General features: G+C 45.0%; 3 protein-coding genes across 3 annotated transcripts; 1 reads left to right on the plus strand and 2 right to left on the minus strand.

The window, feature by feature from the left end:
• Positions 1-2,741: 2,741 nt before the first annotated feature.
• Positions 2,742-3,590, minus strand: LOC310807791 (protein S100-P-like). The gene is made up of 2 exons (XM_083674394.1): positions 3,194-3,590; positions 2,742-3,014 (listed from the first exon to the last, which is right to left on the minus strand). Exons 1-2 carry the CDS (start codon positions 3,329-3,331, stop codon positions 2,874-2,876), a joined length of 279 nt encoding a protein of 92 aa, XP_083530520.1. The 5' UTR covers positions 3,332-3,590; the 3' UTR covers positions 2,742-2,873.
• A 1,456-nt stretch (positions 3,591-5,046) lies between these two features.
• On the minus strand, positions 5,047-12,549 carry LOC310807771 (uncharacterized protein). Its single transcript, XM_083674370.1, has 9 exons — positions 12,170-12,549; positions 10,665-11,024; positions 10,332-10,460; positions 10,055-10,240; positions 8,043-8,161; positions 6,541-6,897; positions 6,270-6,392; positions 5,848-5,987; positions 5,047-5,238 (listed from the first exon to the last, which is right to left on the minus strand). Exons 5-9 carry the CDS (start codon positions 8,098-8,100, stop codon positions 5,176-5,178), a joined length of 741 nt encoding a protein of 246 aa, XP_083530496.1. The 5' UTR covers positions 8,101-8,161; positions 10,055-10,240; positions 10,332-10,460; positions 10,665-11,024; positions 12,170-12,549; the 3' UTR covers positions 5,047-5,175.
• On the plus strand, positions 5,952-9,170 carry LOC310807782 (uncharacterized protein). Its single transcript, XM_083674383.1, has 3 exons — positions 5,952-5,991; positions 6,296-6,377; positions 8,538-9,170. Exon 3 carries the CDS (start codon positions 8,554-8,556, stop codon positions 8,899-8,901), a length of 348 nt encoding a protein of 115 aa, XP_083530509.1. The 5' UTR covers positions 5,952-5,991; positions 6,296-6,377; positions 8,538-8,553; the 3' UTR covers positions 8,902-9,170.
• Positions 12,550-23,417: the final 10,868 nt, after the last annotated feature.

Below are 23,417 nucleotides of genomic sequence, written 5' to 3' on the forward strand. Positions count from 1 at the left end.
AGAAACAGGTTTTCTTTCAGGTTTTTCAGAAACAACCCGTATCCCTTCGCCTAGCCACTTGTATAGATCTCTGAAAGCCATGACTGAGTATGTGTAGAGCATGTTTATGGTGTGTGTAGGTCAAAGGTGAAGATAGATAATGGTGGCTGGTATGAATGAGAAGGGTCCTCTTTTGTTTGTTTTCCTCTGTTATCAGGCTTTCAGAGCAGTCAGCCATAGGACACTGCCATCGTCCTATCAGCTCAAACGCAGAAGCCCCTCTTCAAAGCAATGTCTGAGACAGTGACGCTCAATTGAGGATAGGATGACAATGTCCTATGTTTCAATTATGTTCCCTTTGTGACTAACGGCATGCACTTTAGATGTACGTGCAAGGCAATTTAGACTACAGGTGTGTCGTAGAGAAGGCTTTGGTCGGGTGACAGGTTGATACTAGGATCCTGTTTGACAGAAATGGACATAGTCATATGTAGAATGGAATGTATGTGTTTGGCATGGGTGTGTCTATGGACTGTTAGAGTGACTTAAGCCCCCTCCCACTCCACCTCAATGACTGCAATGCATGTGCTTTGACAGGGAGTGGCTAAAACAGGTCAGTCCTGGGAGGCAGGTTTGAGTGGTAATTCCATTTATGTCTAATAGCAGAGGTTATGTTTACATGCATCTTTTGTTTTTGTAAGTGATTCATGTACTTTTGAACCATTTAATATTGTCCTCCTCCTTTGTCAAAAAATGTAGTGAATGTTTACACACCTTACTTGTAAGCTACCTCTAATTTTTGTAATATACTGTAAATTGTTTTCCTCATCATAATGGAACAATGTTCATGATACAGCTTGAGGGACATTACAGGGACTTAACACTTATTAACCAGCACACTGGTAGTACGTGGAGAGCTCTCACTAAGCTGACACATTGTGACGTCCCGTGATCGTCATCTAGGAGGTAAAGCATACAATGAGGCAAGCATAAGCGCTAACATACAGAGGCCTGTGTGTGTTCACTCTGTTTCATTTTATGTGACTGGCCACAAGACGATGGAGAAACCCTAGCAGGAGAGATCACATGATGGGAGGTAATTGAGAGATTTGTGGTTCTGGTTCCACACAAGTGAAGTATTCATGAATGAACTCCCGATGCAGAGTGAGGAGGAGCAGGAGGAGGAGGCAGCTTTGGAACCTTGACCCACAATGGAACCTTGACCCTTCATCTCTTGGATTTGAAATGAGTCATAGTTTCTGTTATCTGGCAATTTAATACATACAGTAGAAGTCCCATTTCACATAGCCTTGGGGGAGAGCAGTGTAGTTCTAGTATAATGTGGTCTATACACCAATGGCACACTCTCTTTCTGCCAGACATAAGAGTATTCAAAGACTGACCCGGTGGAATTCAATTTGAGTTAACAACACCAGGAATTTTATTTAAAGTAGATCCTGTCCTAGTGCTCCCATCAATGCTGCCTGCCTGCAGCATGAATCAGGTCAAAGCTCACAGTCACACAATGCAGTCTCAGGTCACACATACACTGCAATTATGAGAGGAATGGCTGCAGTGGAGGATGGCAGGTGCTGAGAAGTCATTCCAGCCCTGCTCCCTTACCCCCCCCCCCCCCCAAAATGTATCCAATTACATTGAGATACTTAGATTTTTTTTTTTACTGCATTGATATGATTAAGGTGACGTCAGAGTAGTTCATCATCTGGTTGAAGTATTCTTAGCTTTGTTTTCCTAGTTTGTGCACTCACATCAAAATGCTGTATGAAAAGGAGATGACATAGGTTGACCACAAGGAGGCAGTACACGCACAACTTGTGTGCATAGTGGTAGTGTGTCACCTGTAGGATGATTTCCCATAGTGTGAGGTGGCCTGCGCCTTCGGTTGTTCAGCTACTATACCGGGTGAGTGGATTTGGAAGGCTAGTGCTTTTGATCAAGGACTTTGTAGGAGCTACCACTGTATTGGAGGATCCTCATTTAGACCTCTAGACTCATGTAGATTATAGGCAAAAGACCTGGCTGAAAGTCCCACATATCATCCATGTTAACCACATATAACTAACAAATGTATACATAAAATTGCATGCAGCTGCACTTATCAACATTAATTGGGGAAATATGCATTGAAATTGCTTTTGGGCCATGTTATAACAACTTAAAACATTTCACATGCAATATATAGATGATGTGAGATACTATGTTGTTTCATAAAACATTTTCAGTTCCTTGTGTGGTTAGTTTGACCTAACATGACAAACTAACACATACAAGAGTTATGAATAGATATTGAATATGATACAAGCTGTTTACTGACAATAATAGGCACTCTCTTTTGTGTGGTTGAAAAGTTCCATTCAACACAATATCTCTGACCGCAGATATGTACAACCTGCAAGCACAGCCTCCCTTTCTGAGTTTTAAGCAGAAATGCTGCACCAGAGCAAAAAAACAACAACTTTTTCCACCCTATGGCCAGGAACGATGGCTAAAATACAATTCAACTGATTTGCCCGGGGTATGCCCTACTTAGCCCTACTTATCACCTCCCAAAACGTTGTACAAAGGTTGATCTCAACCACTGCAGATACTGTCAGAGTGCATAACATAATACTCTCCTTAAGTGCATAACAGGTGAATATACTGTACTCTCCTTAAGTGCATAGCAGGTGAATATACTCCCAGATAGCTTGCATTAGAAAAGCAATTAAATATTCAGTAACAAATGGAAAACAACACAAGCATTGAAATGGATCACATTTTATTGATAAAGATGATCTTATTATCAACAGTGGGTGAAAATAAAGACAAAGAACTTCGAGGGTGAGTGAGAAACTGGTGACACACACATTCCACCCAGGGCTCAATCGAGGAGCTCACTTCTTAGGGCAGCGATCATGGCAGGCACACATCAATGCAGCAATCAGAACCACAAACTCACTGAAGTCCACCTCGGAATCTCCATTATGGTCCAAGGACTTCATCAGCTTGTCCACTTCTACCTGGTTCTTGGCTCCCTGCATAGAGGTGAACAAGAGTGAGAAGGTCTGCTAGTGACTCTGCTAGTGACTCTGCACCCTCCCATTACACTAACTAAGTGAAAAAGTAAGTACGTATGTCAGTCTGTCAGTGAGTCATTTTTCTGAGCCTGTGTGTAGAGGGGTTCTCTATAGACCTTAGTGGTGCTGTACAGTACCTTGATAAAAGATGGCAGCTCCTTCTCCATCATGGTCTTGAGCTCAGCCTTGTTCAGGGACCCCTTGTTACCCTCAGCTCCTGAGTACTTATCAAATGTCTTCAGGAGGATGGCCATCGCTGTCTCTAGCTGGGACATGGCTGGAAATGTTCAGGATAACGGATAAAAGGATAACAGAAGAAAAGTCTGCTGGGTGGGTGGAATCAGAGGCTCCTTTTATACTCTATGCATGGAAGGCCGAGGCACAGGGGGGGGTCATGCTGGGCATTGACTAGGAATGTTTGAATTTGGGGTGTTCACGGTTGTGTCAACAGAAAATCTGAAACGCCTATTGTAAACTTTACCTCATAGTAGGCCAATAGTTTACCTCAGGCCAACTTAGTCACCCACTTTGTTTGAATTCCAATATTGATCTAAGATAAGTCTTAACCAAATGAATCTGAAGTGTTCTTAGCTTGGTGTTTGGACTGGCTGTACTTTCAGACTGGCTTTTGGCTTATTGTGACACAATGGGTGCTTCTTAGCTTCTGCTATCATGGTTTGGTCTGTGTGGTAGAACCTAAGTACTTTAGTGGTGTGAGAGCAGGTTACATGCTCTGTGGTCATAACAAACGAATGTGTCTCAATGCTGTCTGGTTCTAGACGTGATTCTCCCTTCCTGTAAACACTCAGCGGAAGTAGTGCTCTCCATTAGAGAACCAGCTGTGCTTTACAAAAACAAAACATTTTTCTCGATTCTACACCCAACAGTAATACATTCTTCCACATTCTCCACATTACAAATGAGGCTAAGTGTTCTAGTCTAGTACATGTCCTTGGCCAGCAGTGGTTACAAAGAATCTCATTAGTAAATATGAACTGCTATGATATAGCCATATCATCTTGTGATGAGTAAGTAAGTGTCCACAAGTGTCTACAGTACAAAGTCGAAAGGTTATAAGCAGTGAGAAACAGAATAACGCTGAGTATAACACATCTGGCTTAGTAGTGGGAACACTATAGATTGTTTTGTGTATTTGCTCATATGAGATGTTTGTAGAGGTAGGTGTGTCTGCTTACTTCATTACTTCAGGACATAGGTGACTCATTTGGTCAAGTTGCAATGTTTTCAGAGATTAACTATTAGTGTATTATCATTGGTTAGATGTATCTGCTCTTGACTGTAAATGTAAGTCACTCTGGATACTTATTTAAACTGACAACGCAACTTTGTCAATTGGAAATTGCATACAAAAAATGTTACCCCTTTATCTTTCAGCACCTCATGTAATCATATACTGTGTAATTTCCTAGAACATTCACATTCATTCTTACTATAAATACTGTATTAATTTGTGCATGTCATTGTTCATCCTGTACTGTATAGAAGAGATGGGGCCATGGTTACGACTGAAAGTAGCAGCCAACATCATCACAGCCGTCAACATTATTTCCATTTCCTGTCGTTGACCTCATCGAGAGCCCACAGTTTCCTTATTGTCAGAGCTCTAGTCTAATCAAAAGTCATTCTGAAACCTGCATTTCTTTTTGGATATTTCAGTCTAATACTCAATCATTGAGCAGTTTTTCTTTTTTGGTCATTCTAAGTGATGAGCAGTTATGAGTATGTATAATATGTATATATCTTGCATGGCTGCCTCCATGGCTTGCTTTCACTCTGTATCTTTCACAATCTCTCGTAGCACACTTTCACACAAGCACATCTATTTCATGTGCATTCTGACGTTTGCACTCCGGCACACATTCAGAGATACTAATCTAACAGCTAAAATTCAGTAGGTCATTGCACAATTCAGATTATCTGTGCCACTCACTCACTCACTCAATAAATAAATCAATTTCCATACAGAATCTGACAAATAACAGGAGTTTATAGAAAAGAAACAAAATGAAATGTGCATACATCAATGGCAAAGCAAAATGAAACGGAGAATTCACATTTATTCAGAGAAAAAAAAACACTGAATGAGTTGAGCAGGTCCTCAACCATTGTCTTTATCCTGTACAGCGAAGTAATCAATGGATTCATATACCTGGACTTGACACTGAGAGAGAAAGGGAGAGGGAGAGGGAGAGGGAGAGGGAGATGGGTGTCAGTGTGAAAGTTGTGTTCAAATATTTACAGGTGGTGCAGCTTAACAGAGGCAAGTGGGTGTATGGTTTGATCACTAAGACTCATGAGAGACAGCCATTGCTGGGCTGTGTGAGGCCCATGTCATTATGCCATGGGTGCAGACTGATGGTAACATGTTTAATCACAAATGAATTTACATGATTAATCACAAGTGATGGGTATCCCTCACCCATTGGTGTAGAGTGAAAAAGGGTTGAACCAAAGCTTCTTTCAAAGTAATAATATAACCAAATCTCTGGTTGAACATTCAGTATACACAATCCAATGACTTGGTGCAGGTGCTGGCCATCAACAAAAGACGCCATCAACAAAAGACTTGGCACACTTCAATATACAGTATGCTCCCACCACAATTGTAACACATTCTGGACCATATATTAAAGTGTGAGTGGGTCCTTCTCTATTGCTGATGAACACTCGGCAGAAAGCCATGTTCACAATGTACGTTCTAACCTTTTCTCACTTCCAACAGTGATGTAGAATGTATTATCGAGGTGTTTTGTTTGACTATCAGACTCACCCATTGGGTGGATCCTCTGGAGGAATCGGAGCTCTGTGCGTCTGCCTCTCCCTGTGCCCCGAGCTCACCCATCTCCAGCTCCTCCTCCTCATGGTGGGGGGCCTCGTAGATGACCCTAGCCGCTCTTTCTGAGTCCCCCCCTGTGTGAGTAAAACAAATGATACTGACATTTGAATTCGCCAGAGTGATTTTCTTTTCCTAATTCTATTAACTATCTTTCATATTGGTCTTACTGTAGTAACTGTTGACAAATAAATGGTTGGGAGTAACAGTGTGTGGGACTTTCTCTGTTATTACTTTCATTTATCAACCATCAGTCTGTACCACGTCTGAAGATTTTTTGCTGTGTGTCTCACAATAACATACTGTAAGTACATGAGCATAGTACACACACATATATTAACATTTATCTTAATAATGACCTTGATGCCTTCTCCTCACCCTCCAGAGGCAGATCAGAGCAGTGAGAAACAGGACAGCCAGGAAAGCCAGAGGAATGGTGACAGACAGCGGTAGGATCATCCCTGACTGTGAGTTATCTGTGTCTGTGTAAAGAGAGCTCAGTTACTGTCAAAGTAACACAGAATGAAAAGCCCTATAGTCAGCTTAACTATGCCTTGTAAACTCTATTTTTAACAGTGAGTAATAACATTGGAATTTTCATTCAGGTATTGGAAGTGTTTTGATACTCACTATTGTTTGTGTTATCACGGTCTGTAACTGTGAGATGTGTTCCATTCCCCTCTGATTGCATGAGTTGTGGTATTTCTATAGACATTTTACAGATGTATGTACCTGAATCATTTTTAGTGATGTTTGAGATTGTCAGATTTGAGCATTTACAGACTGCAGTGGGCTTTGATACCTCCCCCTGACATTTATTGTTAGAGACCAATGTGGTCTTCAATTTTGAATATGCCTTGTGATCTCTCAGCCAATTAATTGTTGCTCTTGTGAAGTTTACATTCCAGCAGCACTGGATCTGAACCACCTCTCCCTCTGTTACTGCTCTATCAGGAGACTGAGTCACCACTAATACCACACTGATACCTATGAGGAGACAGAGACAAACAAGAGTTAGTTAAATATCAACTGATGAGGCCACAAGAGTATGATTTATATACCAGATCTAACATTTAGCACGCTCCATCTCTGGTCGCAGGGAGCTACTGTGTGTGCATGCATTAATTCCAGCCTAGCACGAACCCGGACTGAAAACCATAATTTGTTCATTCTTAAACAGGATTGTTAATACACCCAATGGCTCACTGAGCCCAAAGTTGGAGAAGCCTAATACAAGCTATATTGGGTCTGTTTCATATCAGGGCTGTACAGCTCCAGGTGCCACAATAGTATCTTAGTTGACAAGCATTACGTATGTGATTACATGTCCTACGGTCCTTTTCTATCTTTTATTATATCTTTGGGGGTTAAAATGTCTGTCAAATAGCAAATAAACCCTAAAAGAGTTTTTAAACGACATGAGGTACATGCTAAATCTACAGTCAATGAAGTGTTGTATTCAATGTACATTGCCTTCGGAAAGTATTCAGACCTTCACTTTTTCCACATTTTGTTGTGTTATAAACTCAATTTAAAATAGATTAAATTAAAATAATTTTAGCTACTTTTAAGAGTGTCATAGCAAAGGGTATGAATACGTATGTCAATGAGGTATTTCTGCAATTCAATTTTAATATATTTATTGAAATTTCAAAAAACGTGTTTTCGCTTTGTAATTCTGGGATATTATGTGTGGATTGATGGCAAATTCTTTTAATTTAATCAATTTTAAATTGAGTCTATAACACAACAAAATGTGGAAAAAGTGAAAGGGTCTCAATATTTTCCGAAGACACTGTAACTGTCCTTCAGAGATTATTGCTGTTTTTCTGAGGCCCTCTATCGCCAACCCAGTCAGGAAGAAAGTTTTAAAAAGTTGATATCCTGGGTCTTAAAATTCATCCAACCCACATATTTTCAACAAACTTAAATTACATTACAGCAACATGGCTCTCTAATTGAGGAAGTTGTCAAAAAGCCCTAACCATTTTTGACTCAGTTTAACCCATATTTAACCCATTAAAATGTTTGTTGATAAATCATTCAAATGTCAAAGTTGCACTGATACCTTTTCCTAATGTCGGATCCTCAAATTATGTTGTTTAAATCAACGATTGTTATCGTAAACTTACCCCAAGAAGAAAGGGAATAGAGGGAAGAGAGAAGCAGGAACCCCAGTAGATGCTTCATGTTTGTGACCTGACTTCATAATGAGCCCTGTCACTCAGCCTCTGCTGCAGCTGCTGTGGCCCTGCACACACACAACTCACAATCTGTGAGAATTACAGCTGACACCTTTCTTTGTGGACTTCCTTTGACATTTGTTGCACAGAAGTGCCACACAGCAGCCTCTCTATCTCTTTCCTCTACTCTCTTATTTATGCACAAATGTGCTTTCTTCTTGCTGCTTTAGATTTGATTTGATTTCCTTCGTCTTTATATCTACCAGTTGATTCCAAGTATCTGCACACCCTTAATTTCTTAATTAAAGACCCTGCCACATATTTCTTCATCTGAGGAGTGATCTAAATCTGCAAAAAGGGAAATTGTCATTCTTGTTTCACTAGACAATTTCCCTGACAAAACGGCAAGACAATCATAAGACAGCGGCTCTTCTTCCTCCGCAGGCTGCGGAGGTTCAACATGGACTCCAGGATACTCTGCAACTTCTACAGGTGCACCATAGAGAGTATCCTGACTGGCTGCATCACCGCCTGGTACGGCAGTTGCTCCGCCCTCAACCGTAAGACATTACAGAGGGTGGTGAAAGCTGCCCAGCACATTACCAGGACGGAGCTGCCATCCATGGAGGACCTCTACACTCAGCGCTGCAGGAAGAAGACTAACCGGATTATTAAAGACCCTCATCACCCCAGCAACAAACTGTTTCAGCTGCTCCCGTCTGGCAGACGCTACCGCAGCATCCGGTCTCACACCACCAGACTCAGGGACAGTTTCATCCCACAGGCAATAAGACTGTTGAACTCCTGAGCTACTTAGCTCACCACAATGACACTTTAACTATGCCACTTTATAACATGCCACTTTATAAAATGCCACTTTATACCAGTCGACATCTGGATAAAAACGTCTGTTTACATTTCACTTTTTACATTTTACATTTACATTTACATTTATTTAGTTTTGTATTTAGGTAATTATTGTTATTGTTGTTGTTTCTTTTATTTTTATTATTTACACTTCTTATTGCACTGTTGGAGGAGCCCAAGACTTAAGAATTTCATTGCCAGCGATTGCTCTGTAATTGTTGTGCATATGACAATAAAACCATCTTGAATCTTGAATCTTGAATCTTAACTTCCTTTCAGCTGCTATGGGATCCAGAGTAACATGAACAAAGTGAACTGAGAGCAACTTGTTCGCTTGTACAAGTCAATTGTGAGGAGGGGCCACTCTCACTGTTACTCTGTTACTACTCTATGAGGAGATTAAGTCACCACTAACATCCCACTGATACCTATGAGGATACAGAGACAAACAAGAGTTGAAACAACAAAGTTTTAAGTGATAAATGGCATACATTTTATCAGAGGTGGAAAAAGTACTCAAATATCCTACTCAAGTGTAAGTACTGTTACTTCCTTCTGGCAAATGCTGGTATGATTCTGCTGTGTATATCATATATGTACTCTATAATGGATGATTTAAAAAGAGTAGAGAAGTATAATAATTGATTCAAAACATACTCAAGTCAACGTAAAATTACCGAATTCTCAAAGAAGTACAAATCCTTGAAAAATGTACGCAATTACAGTAATGAGAGTTTAGAGACTCTAGTCTAGTCTAATAGTACTTCCTGCTGCCTGCTTGGCCTGCAGAGCCACAAGGGTGGGCTTTTCTGATATCAACTCAGTCTCTATCATCACACTTCAAAACCACTCTGGCGCACTTGACTGTTGCAGCTAACCTCAGCGTCCACTTTAATGAGAATCTTTTCCACTCTCTACATAATTTCCTTTCCTTCAATTTTTAATTTCCTAAATGTAGACATTACAGATGATAGTGTACAGATCCTTTCCAAGGTCATTGTATTTTAGAATGCCATTGATTTAAGGTGAGTGGCTGATTGACTACAATAACTGTGCTAATGAGGGCTCTCTCCTTGTGGAAACATTGGGGTCACCTCATCACACATCCTTCTACTGCTTTTCAGCTTCCTCTTCATCTTTATCCTTCTCTGTCTCTTCTTGTCCATCCATTCCTGGCTTAACTTCATCTTCCACCATGTCACACCCACCCCTCTTCTTTAGATTCTCTTCCTCTCCCTCTCTCCTCTGTCTCTCTAATGGTGGTGCATCCTCCAGGGCAGCTGAAACATAGAAACATTAGGCTAGTGCACCAGTGCAGTGCCTAGCTTGGACTGATCCTTGAGAACAATAAGAAAGGCTTTGGTGCGGTACCTTGCCTGGGTCGCTGTGGTTTCTTCCTGCCTCTGCTCAGATAGAACAAGGCCATCAGGAGGGAGAGGAAAGGCAGGCACCTGAAGATGTAAATCACCACATCCTCCCAGTCCCACGTGTCTGGAGTACCTGGAGAAGCTCATATGCTGCATTTCTACACAATTTAACAAGACTCATGGCACCTCTAGCAGGTCGTTTAGGTCGTTGTTTAGGTCGTAACACAGAATGAAAAGCCAGATAGTCAGCTTAACTATGCCTTGTAAACTCTATTTTTAACAGTGAGTAATAACATTGGAATTTTCATTCAGGTATTGGAAGTGTTTTGATACTCACTATTGTTTGTGTTATCACGGTCTGTAACTGTGAGATGTGTTCCATTCCCCTCTGATTGCATGAGTTGTGGTAATTCTATAGACATTTCACAGATGTATGTACCTGAATCATTTTTAGTGATGTTTGAGATTGTCAGATTTGAGCAGTTACAGACTGCAGTGGGCTTTGATACCTCCCCCTGACATTTATTGTTAGAGACCAAAATTGTGGTCTTCCATTTTGAATATGCCTTGTGATCTCTCAGCCAATTAATTGTTGCTCTTGTGAAGTTTACATTCCAGCAGCACTGGATCTGAACCACCTCTCCCTCTGTTACTGCTCTATCAGGAGACTGAGTCACCACTAATACCACACTGATACCTATGAGGAGACAGAGACAAACAAGAGTTAGTTAAATATCAACTGATGAGGCCACAAGAGTATGATTTATATACCAGATCTAACATTTAGCACGCTCCATCTCTGGTCGCAGGGAGCTACTGTGTGTGCATGCATTAATTCCAGCCTAGCACGAACCCGGACTGAAAACCATAATTTGTTCATTCTTAAACAGGATTGTTAATACACCCAATGGCTCACTGAGCCCAAAGTTGGAGAAGCCTAATACAAGCTATATTGGGTCTGTTTCATATCAGGGCTGTACAGCTCCAGGTGCCACAATAGTATCTTAGTTGACAAGCATTACGTATGTGATTACATGTCCTACGGTCCTTTTCTATCTTTTATTATATCTTTGGGGGTTAAAATGTCTGTCAAATAGCAAATAAACCCTAAAAGAGTTTTTAAACGACATGAGGTACATGCTAAATCTACAGTCAATGAAGTGTTGTATTCAATGTACATTGCCTTCGGAAAGTATTCAGACCTTCACTTTTTCCACATTTTGTTGTGTTATAGACTCAATTTAAAATAGATTAAATTAAAATAATTGTAGCTACTTTTAAGAGTGTCATAGCAAAGGGTCTGAATACGTATGTCAATGAGGTATTTCTGCATTTCAATTTTAATAAATTTATTGAAATTTAAAAAAACTTGTTTTCGCTTTGTAATTCTGGGATATTATGTGTGGATTGATGGCAAATTCTTTTAATTTAATCAATTTTAAATTGAGTCTATAACACAACAAAATGTGGAAAAAGTGAAAGGGTCTCAATATTTTCCGAAGACACTGTAACTGTCCTTCAGAGATTATTGCTGTTTTTCTGAGGCCCTCTATCGCCAACCCAGTCAGGAAGAAAGTTTTAAAAAGTTGATATCCTGGGTCTTAAAATTCATCCAACCCACATATTTTCAACAAACTTAAATTACATTACAGCAACATGGCTCTCTAATTGAGGAAGTTGTCAAAAAGCCCTAACCATTTTTGACTCAGTTTAACCCATATTTAACCCATTAAAATGTTTGTTGATAAATCATTCAAATGTCAAAGTTGCACTGATACCTTTTCCTAATGTCGGATCCTCAAATTATGTTGTTTAAATCAATGATTGTTATCATAAACTTACCCCAAGAAGAAAGGGAATAGAGGGAAGAGAGAAGCAGGAACCCCAGTAGATGCTTCATGTTTGTGACCTGACTTCATAATGAGCCCTGTCACTCAGCCTCTGCTGCAGCTGCTGTGGCCCTGCACACACACAACTCACAATCTGTGAGAATTACAGATGACACCTTTCTTTGTGGACTTCCTTTGACATTTGTTGCACAGAAGTGCCACACAGCAGCCTCTCTATCTCTTTCCTCTACTCTCTTATTTATGCACAAATGTGCTTTCTTCTTGCTGCTTTAGATTTGATTTGATTTCCTTCGTCTTTATATCTACCAGTTGATTCCAAGTATCTGCACACCCTTAATTTCTTAATTAAAGACCCTGCCACATATTTCTTCATCTGAGGAGTGATCTAAATCTGCAAAAAGGGAAATTGTCATTCTTGTTTCACTAGACAATTTCCCTGACAAAACGGCAAGACAATCATTAACTTCCTTTCAGCTGCTATGGGATCCAGAGTAACATGAACAAAGTGAACTGAGAGCAACTTGTTCGCTTGTACAAGTCAATTGTGAGGAGGGGCCACTCTCACTGTTACTCTGTTACTACTCTATGAGGAGATTAAGTCACCACTAACATCCCACTGATACCTATGAGGATACAGAGACAAACAAGAGTTGAAACAACAAAGTTTTAAGTGATAAATGGCATACATTTTATCAGAGGTGGAAAAAGTACTCAAATATCCTACTCAAGTGTAAGTACTGTTACTTCCTTCTGGCAAATGCTGGTATGATTCTGCTGTGTATATCATATATGTACTCTATAATGGATGATTTAAAAAGAGTAGAGAAGTATAATAATTGATTCAAAACATACTCAAGTCAACGTAAAATTACCGAATTCTCAAAGAAGTACAAATCCTTGAAAAATGTACGCAATTACAGTAATGACAGTTTAGAGACTCTAGTCTAGTCTAATAGTACTTCCTGCTGCCTGCTTGGCCTGCAGAGCCACAAGGGTGGGCTTTTCTGATATCAACTCAGTCTCTATCATCACACTTCAAAACCACTCTGGCGCACTTGACTGTTGCAGCTAACCTCAGCGTCCACTTTAATGAGAATCTTTTCCACTCTCTACATAATTTCCTTTCCTTCAATTTTTAATTTCCTAAATGTAGACATTACAGATGATAGTGTACAGATCCTTTCCAAGGTCATTGTATTTTAGAATGCCATTGATTTAAGGTGAGTGGCTGATTGACTACAATAACTGTGCTAATGAGGGCTCTCTCCCTGTGGAAACATTGGGGTCACCTCATCACACATCCTTCTACTGCTTTTCAGCTTCCTCTTCATCTTTATCCTTCTCTGTCTCTTCTTGTCCATCCATTCCTGGCTTAACTTCATCTTCCACCATGTCACACCCACCCCTCTTCTTTAGATTCTCTTCCATAACATCTCCATTATCTTCCTCTCCCTCTCTCCTCTGTCTCTCTGATGGTGGTGCATCCTCCAGAGCAGCTGAAACATGGAAACATTAGGCTAGTGCACCAGTACAGTGCCTAGCTTGGACTGATCCTTGAGAACAATAAGAAAGGCTTTGGTGCGGTACCTTGCCTGGGTCGCTGTGGTTTCTTCCTGCCTCTGCTCAGATAGAACAAGGCCATCAGGAGGGAGAGGAAAGGCAGGCACCTGAAGATGTAAATCACCACATCCTCCCAGTCCCACGTGTCTGGAGTACCTGGAGAAGCTCATATGCTGCATTTCTACACAATTTAACAAGACTCATGGCACCTCTAGCAGGTCGTTTAGAGGACAGCAAAAACAATTAAACAAAACGAACAAAGTCATTTTTATCAGACATAAAATATAAGAGTTCTCTATGTACAGTATATATTACAATAACATTGATAAAAGATAGCATTAGAGCAGAGGTAAGTGAAATATCAATAAGGTGGTGCATATTTTGTGCCAACTTAGTTAAAAAAAAAAGTGTAATTATAATTTGAACATAACTGTAAATTGTTTCTTCTCATACACTCTATGATGCTGATCCTTCTGCAGGCAAGGTCTATAGGCTATATCTTATAATTTGACTATTAAATGCAATCCCTTGAATAAATCTCTTGGCCTTTTTCAAAACGTTGGTGGGACATGTCCCACCCATGCTTAATGAAACCTAAGCCCCTGCCTACTACTGTATTTAGCAATGCTATATTGTTTCCTTACCAACACATTAGCTAAAAAGTTGGCTAAATAATGTCTCCCGGCGAAAAAGACCCCGTACAAGGCCCCGGTTTCTAGCCTTCCTCTAAGGGATAAAAAAAACTCTTAGTCTGAAGGTCACCTACCTAAGAGGATGCTAAAAGTGATATTTTAGGCTATTGTCGATTAGATTCACTACGCTGTTAACTGTCTCCGTCCTATATTTCCACACTATGCAAACATAAGTAACCGCTAAGACTTGCATAACATAAAAAGCCCCTATAGTTAACGACAGCTCTAATCTTAATGAGTGCAAGTTGTTGTGGTCGCGGATAAGTTATTTATCGGTAAGTATACTTTCACCCAAAGGAGATAATAGATATTGTAACGAACGGCGGGGCAGAGCAGCTTGCCTTAAGCGGGTATCGAACTCGCAACCTTCCGCTTACAAACCGGCCGCGCTAGCCACAACACCAAGAGAGTTAACTCACTTGGCGGAGCTCGGAGCTGCTAACGGGCCTTACACAGGGTCGTTACACTATCCCCTCCGTTCGGGAGAGCGTGCCCTCACGCTTCACTATACAAGTCTCTCACGTGGACACGCCTCTCCGATGGCCTCACGGGCGCCATCCCACTACTGACACCAATGTAGCGAACGGCGGGGCAGAGCAGCTTGCCTTAAGCGGGTATCGAACTCGCAACCTTCCGCTTACAAACCGGCCGCGATAGCCACAACACCAAGAGAGTTAACTCACTCGGCGGAGCTGCTAACGGGTCTTACACAGGGTCGTTACAATATTCTACCAGATGGTAAATACCTCAGGGGCTAGAATAACCATTCAGATCCTATAATGCGCTATAAGTCTAATATATTACGTAGCAAGGAGGGTGTAACAATGTCCGGTGGTACACAGAGGCAGACGCAGTATAATGATAAGGGAATTTCTCCCGTTTATTCTCAAAGGGGTCCGCTGGCACGGTTTGGCTTTCCAGCCTCGTTCAAAGTCTCTCTTTTGGTGCTCGGCTCGGCTCTGCTCTGCTCTCGCCGCCTGCTTCTCCAGCTTAGCTCCCTTACTGAAATGGCAGAAGCACACCCATCTTAAACATTCGCCGGCGAGACTTAATTCGCAGCAGGTGTGCAACAAAAGTCTCGCCGACACAACCCCGGCCACGGTCCTGTAGCTCCCTCTACAGGCCGAACGCTGCATGTCCCCCCACATACCCCCACCGCCCGACACAGGCCGGGGACCCGACGGCCGACGACCTACTCCCCCCCCCCTGCACGGGAGAGGAAGTCTGCCACGACCATCTGCGCCCCCGGTCTGTGCACGACGGAAAAGTTGAAGGGCTGCAACGCGAGGTACCACCGGGTGATCCTCGCGTTTACATCCTTCATGCGGTGGAGCCACTGGAGGGGGGCATGGTCGGAGTAGAGGGTGAAGGCGCGACCCAGCAGGTAGTAGCGGAGGGTGCCGACCGCCCACTTGATGGCCAGGCACTCCTTCTCCACGGTGCTGTACCGGCCCTCCCTCTCTGACAGCTTACGGCTCAGGTACAGCACCGGCCGGTCGGCCCCCTCCACGCGCTGGGTCAGCACTGCTCCCAGCCCTCTATCCGACGCGTCCGTCTGCAGGGAGAAAGGGAGGTTAAAATCAGGCGCATACAGGACTGTTTCTCCACAAAGAGCCCCCTTAAGGGCCTCGAACGACCCCTGGCACTGGCCCGACCATTGGACCGGATCCGGGGCACCCTTCCGGGTGAGGTCCGTCAAGGGACTGGCCAGCTCTGAAAACCCAGGTACGAACTGGCGGTAATATCCCGCCAGCCCCAGGAAGGCCCTCACCTCCTTCTTTGTCTTGGGCCGGGGAGAGGCGGCGATGGCCGCAGTCTTTTCAATCTGCGGTCGCACCTCCCCCCGTCCCAAGTGGTACCCCAGATACCGGATCTCCCTCCGCCCGATCACGCACTTTTTCGGGTTGGCCGTTAGCCCCGCCTGCCTCAGGGACCGCAGAACAGCAGCCACCCTCCGCACATGCTGCGGCCAGGTGTCACTGTGGACGACAATGTCGTCCAGGTAGGCCGCAGCATAGGCGGCGTGCGGCCGCAGAATACGGTCCATGAGGCGCTGAAAAGTGGCTGGGGCTCCGAACAACCCGAAAGGGAGCACGGTGAACTGGAATAACCCGAGCGGAGTGGAGAATGCCGTTTTCTCCCGGGACACCGGCGAGAGTGGAATCTGCCAGTATCCCTTCGTGCAATCCAATGTCGTGAAGTACCTGGCCGTACCAAGCCGGTCCAAGAGCTCGTCGACCCGGGGCATCGGATATGCATCGAACTTGGAGACCGCATTAACCCGTCTATAATCCACACAGAACCGTATAGTCCCATCTGGCTTGTTGACAAGCACGATGGGGCTACACCAATCACTGCGGGACTCCTCGACCACACCCAGCTCCAGCATGGCTTCCAACTCCCGGCACACAACGTCTCGTTTGTGCACCGGCAACTTATAGGGACGCGTGCGCACCGTTAAACCCGGCTGCGTTTCTATATGGTGATCGATGAGCGTAGTCCGACCGGGCAGGGGAGAGAACACGTCGGCGAACTTAAGCTGCAAATCTGCAACGTCCGCGGCCTGGCTAGCAGAGAGATGGTTATCAATATCGACCGGAGTGCTACCTTTCGATTTTGGGACTTCCGGCCCGAACTCCTCTCTCTCTGGAACTATCGTAGCCAGAGCAACAGTGACCACGTCGTTCCATTTTTTTAGGAGATTGACGTGATACACCTGCAAGCTATCCCCCCGGTCCGAGCGTATAACCTCATAATCCACGTCCCCCATGCGACGTGTGACCACAAACGGCCCTTGCCACTTCGCGAGTAATTTCGTGCTGGAGGTGGGTAACAGTACGAGCACCTTGTCTCCCGGTGTAAACTCTCGTAGGGTAGCCCCCCTGTCATACAGGCGTTTCTGACGCTCCTGGGCTTGCAGCAAATGCTCACGTGAGATAGCCCCTAGGGCAGACCTGGGCATAGCACGGCCCGCGGGCCACATACGGCCCTTTGGCTGACGTTGACCGGCCCCCGTAGGGATAAATGGAAATTAGAAAATAAACGTATTGTTTTTTATTTATGTATACGTTTTTTAAGCGTACCTAATGACTCGATACGACTTGTCGTAAAACTGTGTGATGAGACGAGTCTGATTGACGGTATCTGACATTACCTTGTCACAAGATAGCCCTCAAAATGTCTGGTCACGCCAAAAAAAGAAAGGTCGATGCCTGATAAGTATTTATTTACTATACTCAGAGGTAAAGCTGTGTGTTTAGTTTGCGGAGAGCAGATTGCCGTTTTCAAGAATTACAATTTGAATCGACATTAAGAGACGAAACACGCGGGAAAATACAAAGAGTTGACCGGTGCTGAACGGTCACGGACAACAGAAGCTTTGCTAGCTAAGCTACAGAGGCAACAAGGCTTTTTTTTACCAAGCTTCACACATCCAGTGAGGCAGCAACCAAGACCAGCTTCGTGATATCCCACAAAATCGCTAAAAACAGCAAGTCATTCTCGGAGGGGGAGTTCATTAAAGAGTGCTTGGTGGACTCTGCGGCGCTAATATGCCCCGAGAAAAAAGAAGCACTTGAGAAAGTCCCGCTGTCCAGGCGAACCGTGACGAGAAGGATCGAGGACATCGCAGGGAATTTGGAGCTTCAGCTGCAAAGTGAGATTGCAAATTTGGACTTTTTCTCCTTAGCTTTGGACGAGAGCTGTGATGTCCGTGACACAGCCCAGTTACTTGTATTTTTACGTGGGATAACGAAAGACTTCAAGATTACGGAGGAGCTGGCAGCAGTGCGGTCAATGAAAGGGACGACGACGGGGAGCGATCTGTTTACGGAGGTAAATGCATACATGGACGAGCTGGGAATGAGATGGGACAGACTGGCAGGTGTCACAACCGATGGTTGTCCAAATCTGACGGGGAAAAATGTTGGACTTTTGAAACGAATGCAAGATAAAGTGACTGAAATCGACCCAGAGCAGAAATTGGTATTTTTACATTGTATTCTACATCAGAATGTGTTGTGCAAATCAGTGTTAAAAGTGAACCATGTTACTGATGTTGTAACTAAAATAGTATGCTTTATCAGGGCAAGAGCATTAAATCACAGACAGTTTGTTGAGCTTTTGGAGGAGCATGAGTCTGAACATGGTGACATTGGTTACCACACAACTGTCAGATGGCTCAGCCTGGGCAAAGTGCTGAAAAGAGTTTGGGACCTGAAAGCAGAGATTCAGGAGTTTTGTGAGAAGAAAGGCAAAGACATCCCAGAGCTCTCAGATGGGGACTGGATGGCAGATTTTGCATTTGCTGTGGATGTGACTGCACTGATGAATGAACTGATGAACTGATGAACACCAAACTGCAAGGCAAGGGCCTTTTTGTTCATGAAATGCACAGCCTGGTGAAGGCTTTCATGAGAAAGTTGCAGTTTCTTTCAAGCCAACTGGAGAGCAACACTCTCACTCACATGCAAACCCTGAAAGAAGTAAAACCATCAGCTGATCACCTCCACAGGTATCATCCATGTTAGGAGCACTGCATGGTGAGTTTTCAAGGCGATTTGAAGATTTCAAAACAGTTGAGGATGAAATGAGCATGATCTTCTCTCCCTTCACCTGCATTGTGGATAATGCACCCAGTGACGTTCAGCTGGAGCTCATTGACCTGCAGTCTGATGTGGTACTGGCAGAGCACTTTAAGTCAGAATCAGTGCTGGACTTTTACTCCTCTCTCAAAAAGGAGAACTTTCCAAACATGAGGAGACATGCTCAGAAGATGTTGGTTCTCTTTGGATCTACCTACATATGTGAACAAACATTTTCATTGATGAAGTTTAACAAATCCAGGTATAGATCCTCTCTCACTGATGATCATCTGTCAGCTGTGCTTCGCATAGCCACCTCAGACATTCAGCCTGACTTTGATACACTTGTTAAAGCCCAACAGAGACTAGATTTCTCTCACTGAACAAGAAAAAAAAACTGAAACAGTAAATTAGATGGTTAGACTGCTTAATATTTGGAGTACAAAGACAATATTGATGTCTTTAGAAAGCTAAGGATCTCCTCTTTCCAACAATACTGTATATTAAACTAAAATGTGTTTTGGGGTTAATGTGACTGAGTGGAGAAATGTCAAAATTGTTAAAAACATTCTTATTTTGGGTACCATTGTTTTTGAAAATGTGATTGAATAAATGACATTTCTTGTAAGGCAACCTCACTTTTTCATTGCTTAATAATCATAACATTTACTCTTACCAGTCACAGCTTGTCAAAACAATGCAATTTACCGCTTTTTACAAAGAAATAAAATTAATGTTATGGAGAATTGAGTTCAGGCTATTGGCCCGGCCCTCCATAATATTTTCTCTTTCTCATGTGGCCCCCTGGGAAAAAATAATTGCCCACCCCTGCCCTAGGGCGTGGAGCTTTGTGCGCAAGTCGAGGACGTACTGGATCTCACTCTTACTGTCGCTAGACCCTTCCTCCCAATTTTCTTTAAACAGGTCTAGGACACCCCGGGGCTTACGCCCGTAGAGTAATTCAAACGGGGAAAACCCGGTGGAAGCTTGGGGAACTTCCCGCACCGCAAACAACAGGGGATCTAGCCATTTATGCCAATTCCGACTATCCTCGTGGACAAACTTCCGGATCATTGACTTCAAGGTCCGATTGAACCGCTCACAAAGGCCGTCAGTGGCCGGGTGGTAAACACTGGTTCGAATCGCCTTGATGTTCAACAAGCCATACAGTTCCTTGAGGGTGCGTGACATAAAATTAGTGCCCTGATCGGTGAGAATCTCTTTCGGGATTCCCACGCGGGAGATGACTTGAAACAATGCTTGCGCTACACTCCTGGCAGAGATATTGCGCAGAGGTATTGCCTCGGGGTATCGGGTGGCGTAATCTATCAAGACCAACACAAATCGATAACCCTGTGTGCTCCGCTCAAATGGCCCGATAATATCCATCGCAATGCGGTCGAATGGGTTCTCGACCAATGGTAAGGGCCGCAAGGGGGCCCGTGGGATGGCCGGGGGATTTACTAACTGACATTCCCGACAGGACGCGCACCACCTACGCACCTCTGCCCGAATCCCCGGCCAATAAAATCGAGCCATTATACGGTGCAGTGTTTTGTCATACCCTAGATGGCCCGCCATGGGGTTGAAATGAGCCGCCTGGAAGACCATTTCGCGGCGGCTGCGGGGAACCAGCAACTGGGTTACTTCCTCCTGACTGTGTGAGTCACGACTTACTCGATATAACCTGTCGCTGATAATCGCGAAATAGGGGTGGGCGCGCACTGTGTCTGGCCGTATCAAAGTACCATCAACTACTATCACTTGGTCAAAGGCTGATCTGAGGGTCTCATCACGAGACTGCTCGAGGGGGAAGTCGCCTAGCAGCGGATAGTTCGGCGAGGAAGTCTCGGGGTGAGGCGCCCCCGCCGGCTCCGGCTCCCCGGCAGTGTCGCGAGGCGCCGCCTCGGCACAGAGCACATTACACGCCACACACCTCCCTAGCTGTCGTGCACGCATCCCGGTAGTCCTCTTTACCGCTTGAGGAAACCCCTCCCAATCCACACCTAGAATCAGGGGATGCGTGAGGCGTGGGCTAACCGCCGCCTGTACACTATGGGTTTTTCCCTCAAAATGAATTTCGATAGCGACCAGCGGATATTCGTGAATGTCCCCATGCACACACCTCACCCGCACCCTCGATGCCTTCAACAGTGCCCCCGGCCGAACCAGGCGCTCCTGGATCATGGACTGCATACAGCCCGAATCCAAGACCGCCTGGTGCGTATCACGTTGTATCCTTACCGGAATACGATACGCCGCTCCTAGTCCGGGGGGAGGGCCCGGTATGTCGCCGATGCGGACGACCTGCCCCACGTCCATCGCCTGACACTCGGCCTGCACGTGGCCCGGCCGTCCGCACCGCCAACACACCCCCCCTGTCGCTCGAGGTGCTCTCTGCGGGGCCGGGGCTGGTTCCGGATCGGCGCGCTCCTGCCATCTCGTTCTCGGGGCGGGCGCCGGCCTCCCTCCTTCTGCTCCCCCGGCTCCTCCTGGGCGTTGGCCCCCCCCCCCCTTGCCGCGGGGCCGGGGTTGGTCGTTGTGGCCCCCGCGGTGGGAGGGAGAGATGGTCCTCGGCCAGACCCACGGCGGTCTTTAGGTCCTGGGGGCGGTGGTACTGGACCCAGGCGGCGGTGCGGGCCGGGAGCCCCGCGAGGAACTGCTCCAATACCACCCGGTTCCCGACCTCCACCGCCGAGTTGTTCTCGGGGTCCAGCCACCGCCATGCGCTGTCCCCCAGCCGCTGGGCGAAGGCGAAGGGCCGGCACCCCTCCTCCATGGTCATGGCCCGGAACCGGCGTCGGTGTTCCTCCGGTGTCAGGCCCAGGCGGTCCCGAATCGCCCGGGCCAGGGACTGGTAATCCCGTTGGGCGGCCGCCGGCAAACTGTGGGCCGCGAGCTGCGCCTCCCCTGACAGGAGGGGCAGCAGATGGTAGGCCCACTCTCGGTCCGGCCACCCCGAGATCCTCGCCGTCCCCTCGAACACCGCGAGGAACGCCTCTGGGTCGTCCAGGTCCCCCATCTTCTGCAGCTGGACCTTGGGGGGACCTGGTGCCGCTCCGGTCCCCGGCGCCGGCCCGCCGGCCCTGTCCGCGAGCCTCGCCGCCGTCAGCTCCTCTAGGGTCGCCTGCTGGGTCTGCTGCAGGGCCGTCTGTTGCTCGAGAACGAGCGTTATCCTTGCAATCGCCGCTGTTAGCGCGTCCATCTAGCCTTTTTCTGTGTCCCAGGTTGGGCGCCAATGTAACAATGTCCGGTGGTACACAGAGGCAGACGCAGTATAATGATAAGGGAATTTCTCCCGTTTATTCTCAAAGGGGTCCGCTGGCACGGTTTGGCTTTCCAGCCTCGTTCAAAGTCTCTCTTTTGGTGCTCTGCTCTCGTCGCCCGCTTCTCCAGCTTAGCTCCCTTACTGAAATGGCAGAAGCACACCCATCTTAAACATTCGCCGGCGAGACTTAATTCGCAGCAGGTGTGCAACAAAAGTCTCGCCGACACAACCCCGGCCACGGTCCTGTAGCTCCCTCTACAGGCCGAACGCTGCATGTCCCCCCACAGAGGGTATAAAATCTTAGGTGACTAAAAAAGTACTTAATTAAATTTAGAAAAACTGTTGCTTTAATTGCAGGTTAGATCTTTATTTAGGCTTAAAGCTTTACAGCATAGCAAAAATATCAAAAGGGATTACAGACAGTATAATAAAAATGTTAACAATTGTTAAAAATGTTAAAAGTAGAAAATAATAAAAATCCTACCACTTTCCCTACTCTGTCTGATCTTACTTGATTATGAATTTGGAGAGGACCCAGTGGCGTCCCGTCGAACGGAACCAGCTCCTCGATCAGCCACGGCAATGTTAAGGGACTGGCAGACGTGCAATCAGCCGAGAGACACGACTCTCGCTTCCCCTTCCAAGTGAAGCAAGAATTTCTTTCCCGAGCATAAAAATGAAAAAGTGTAAAAAAAAATTTCTTAGTCTAAGTCTTAGAAACTGCCTGACACTGCTAGAAAAAGCCACCATTGCTTGTTGAGGTAGGGACTCTAAGGTTTTGAATATTTACACTATAGTTGTATTGAAATCTACTGTACTGTATATGTATAAAGAGCTGTGATTGAGGGTTACCTTGGTGTAGAGGTCGCTCATCCTTGGTATCCCTCCCCTCAACCATTCGCGGCTTCAACTCAAGAGTAGTCCCAGCACCCTGCGCTTGCTGAAACATTGGTATCTCCAGGGTTACCAAGCAGAAATAAATCCTGGCATCCTTTAGGGCCACCTTTTTGATGTCAAGATCACTCTTCTCATTTTCTTGGGCACAGTGCGTCTTTACAAGATGCTTGACCTCAGGGAGTGTGGGGTCAACCCTGAACCATTCTACATTGGCCCTAGTTTGGTTCTGCTGGATCTTCC

This window comes from Argentina silus (assembly GCF_951799395.1).
Source record: "Argentina silus genome assembly, chromosome: 1".
NCBI lineage: Eukaryota > Metazoa > Chordata > Actinopteri > Argentiniformes > Argentinidae > Argentina > Argentina silus.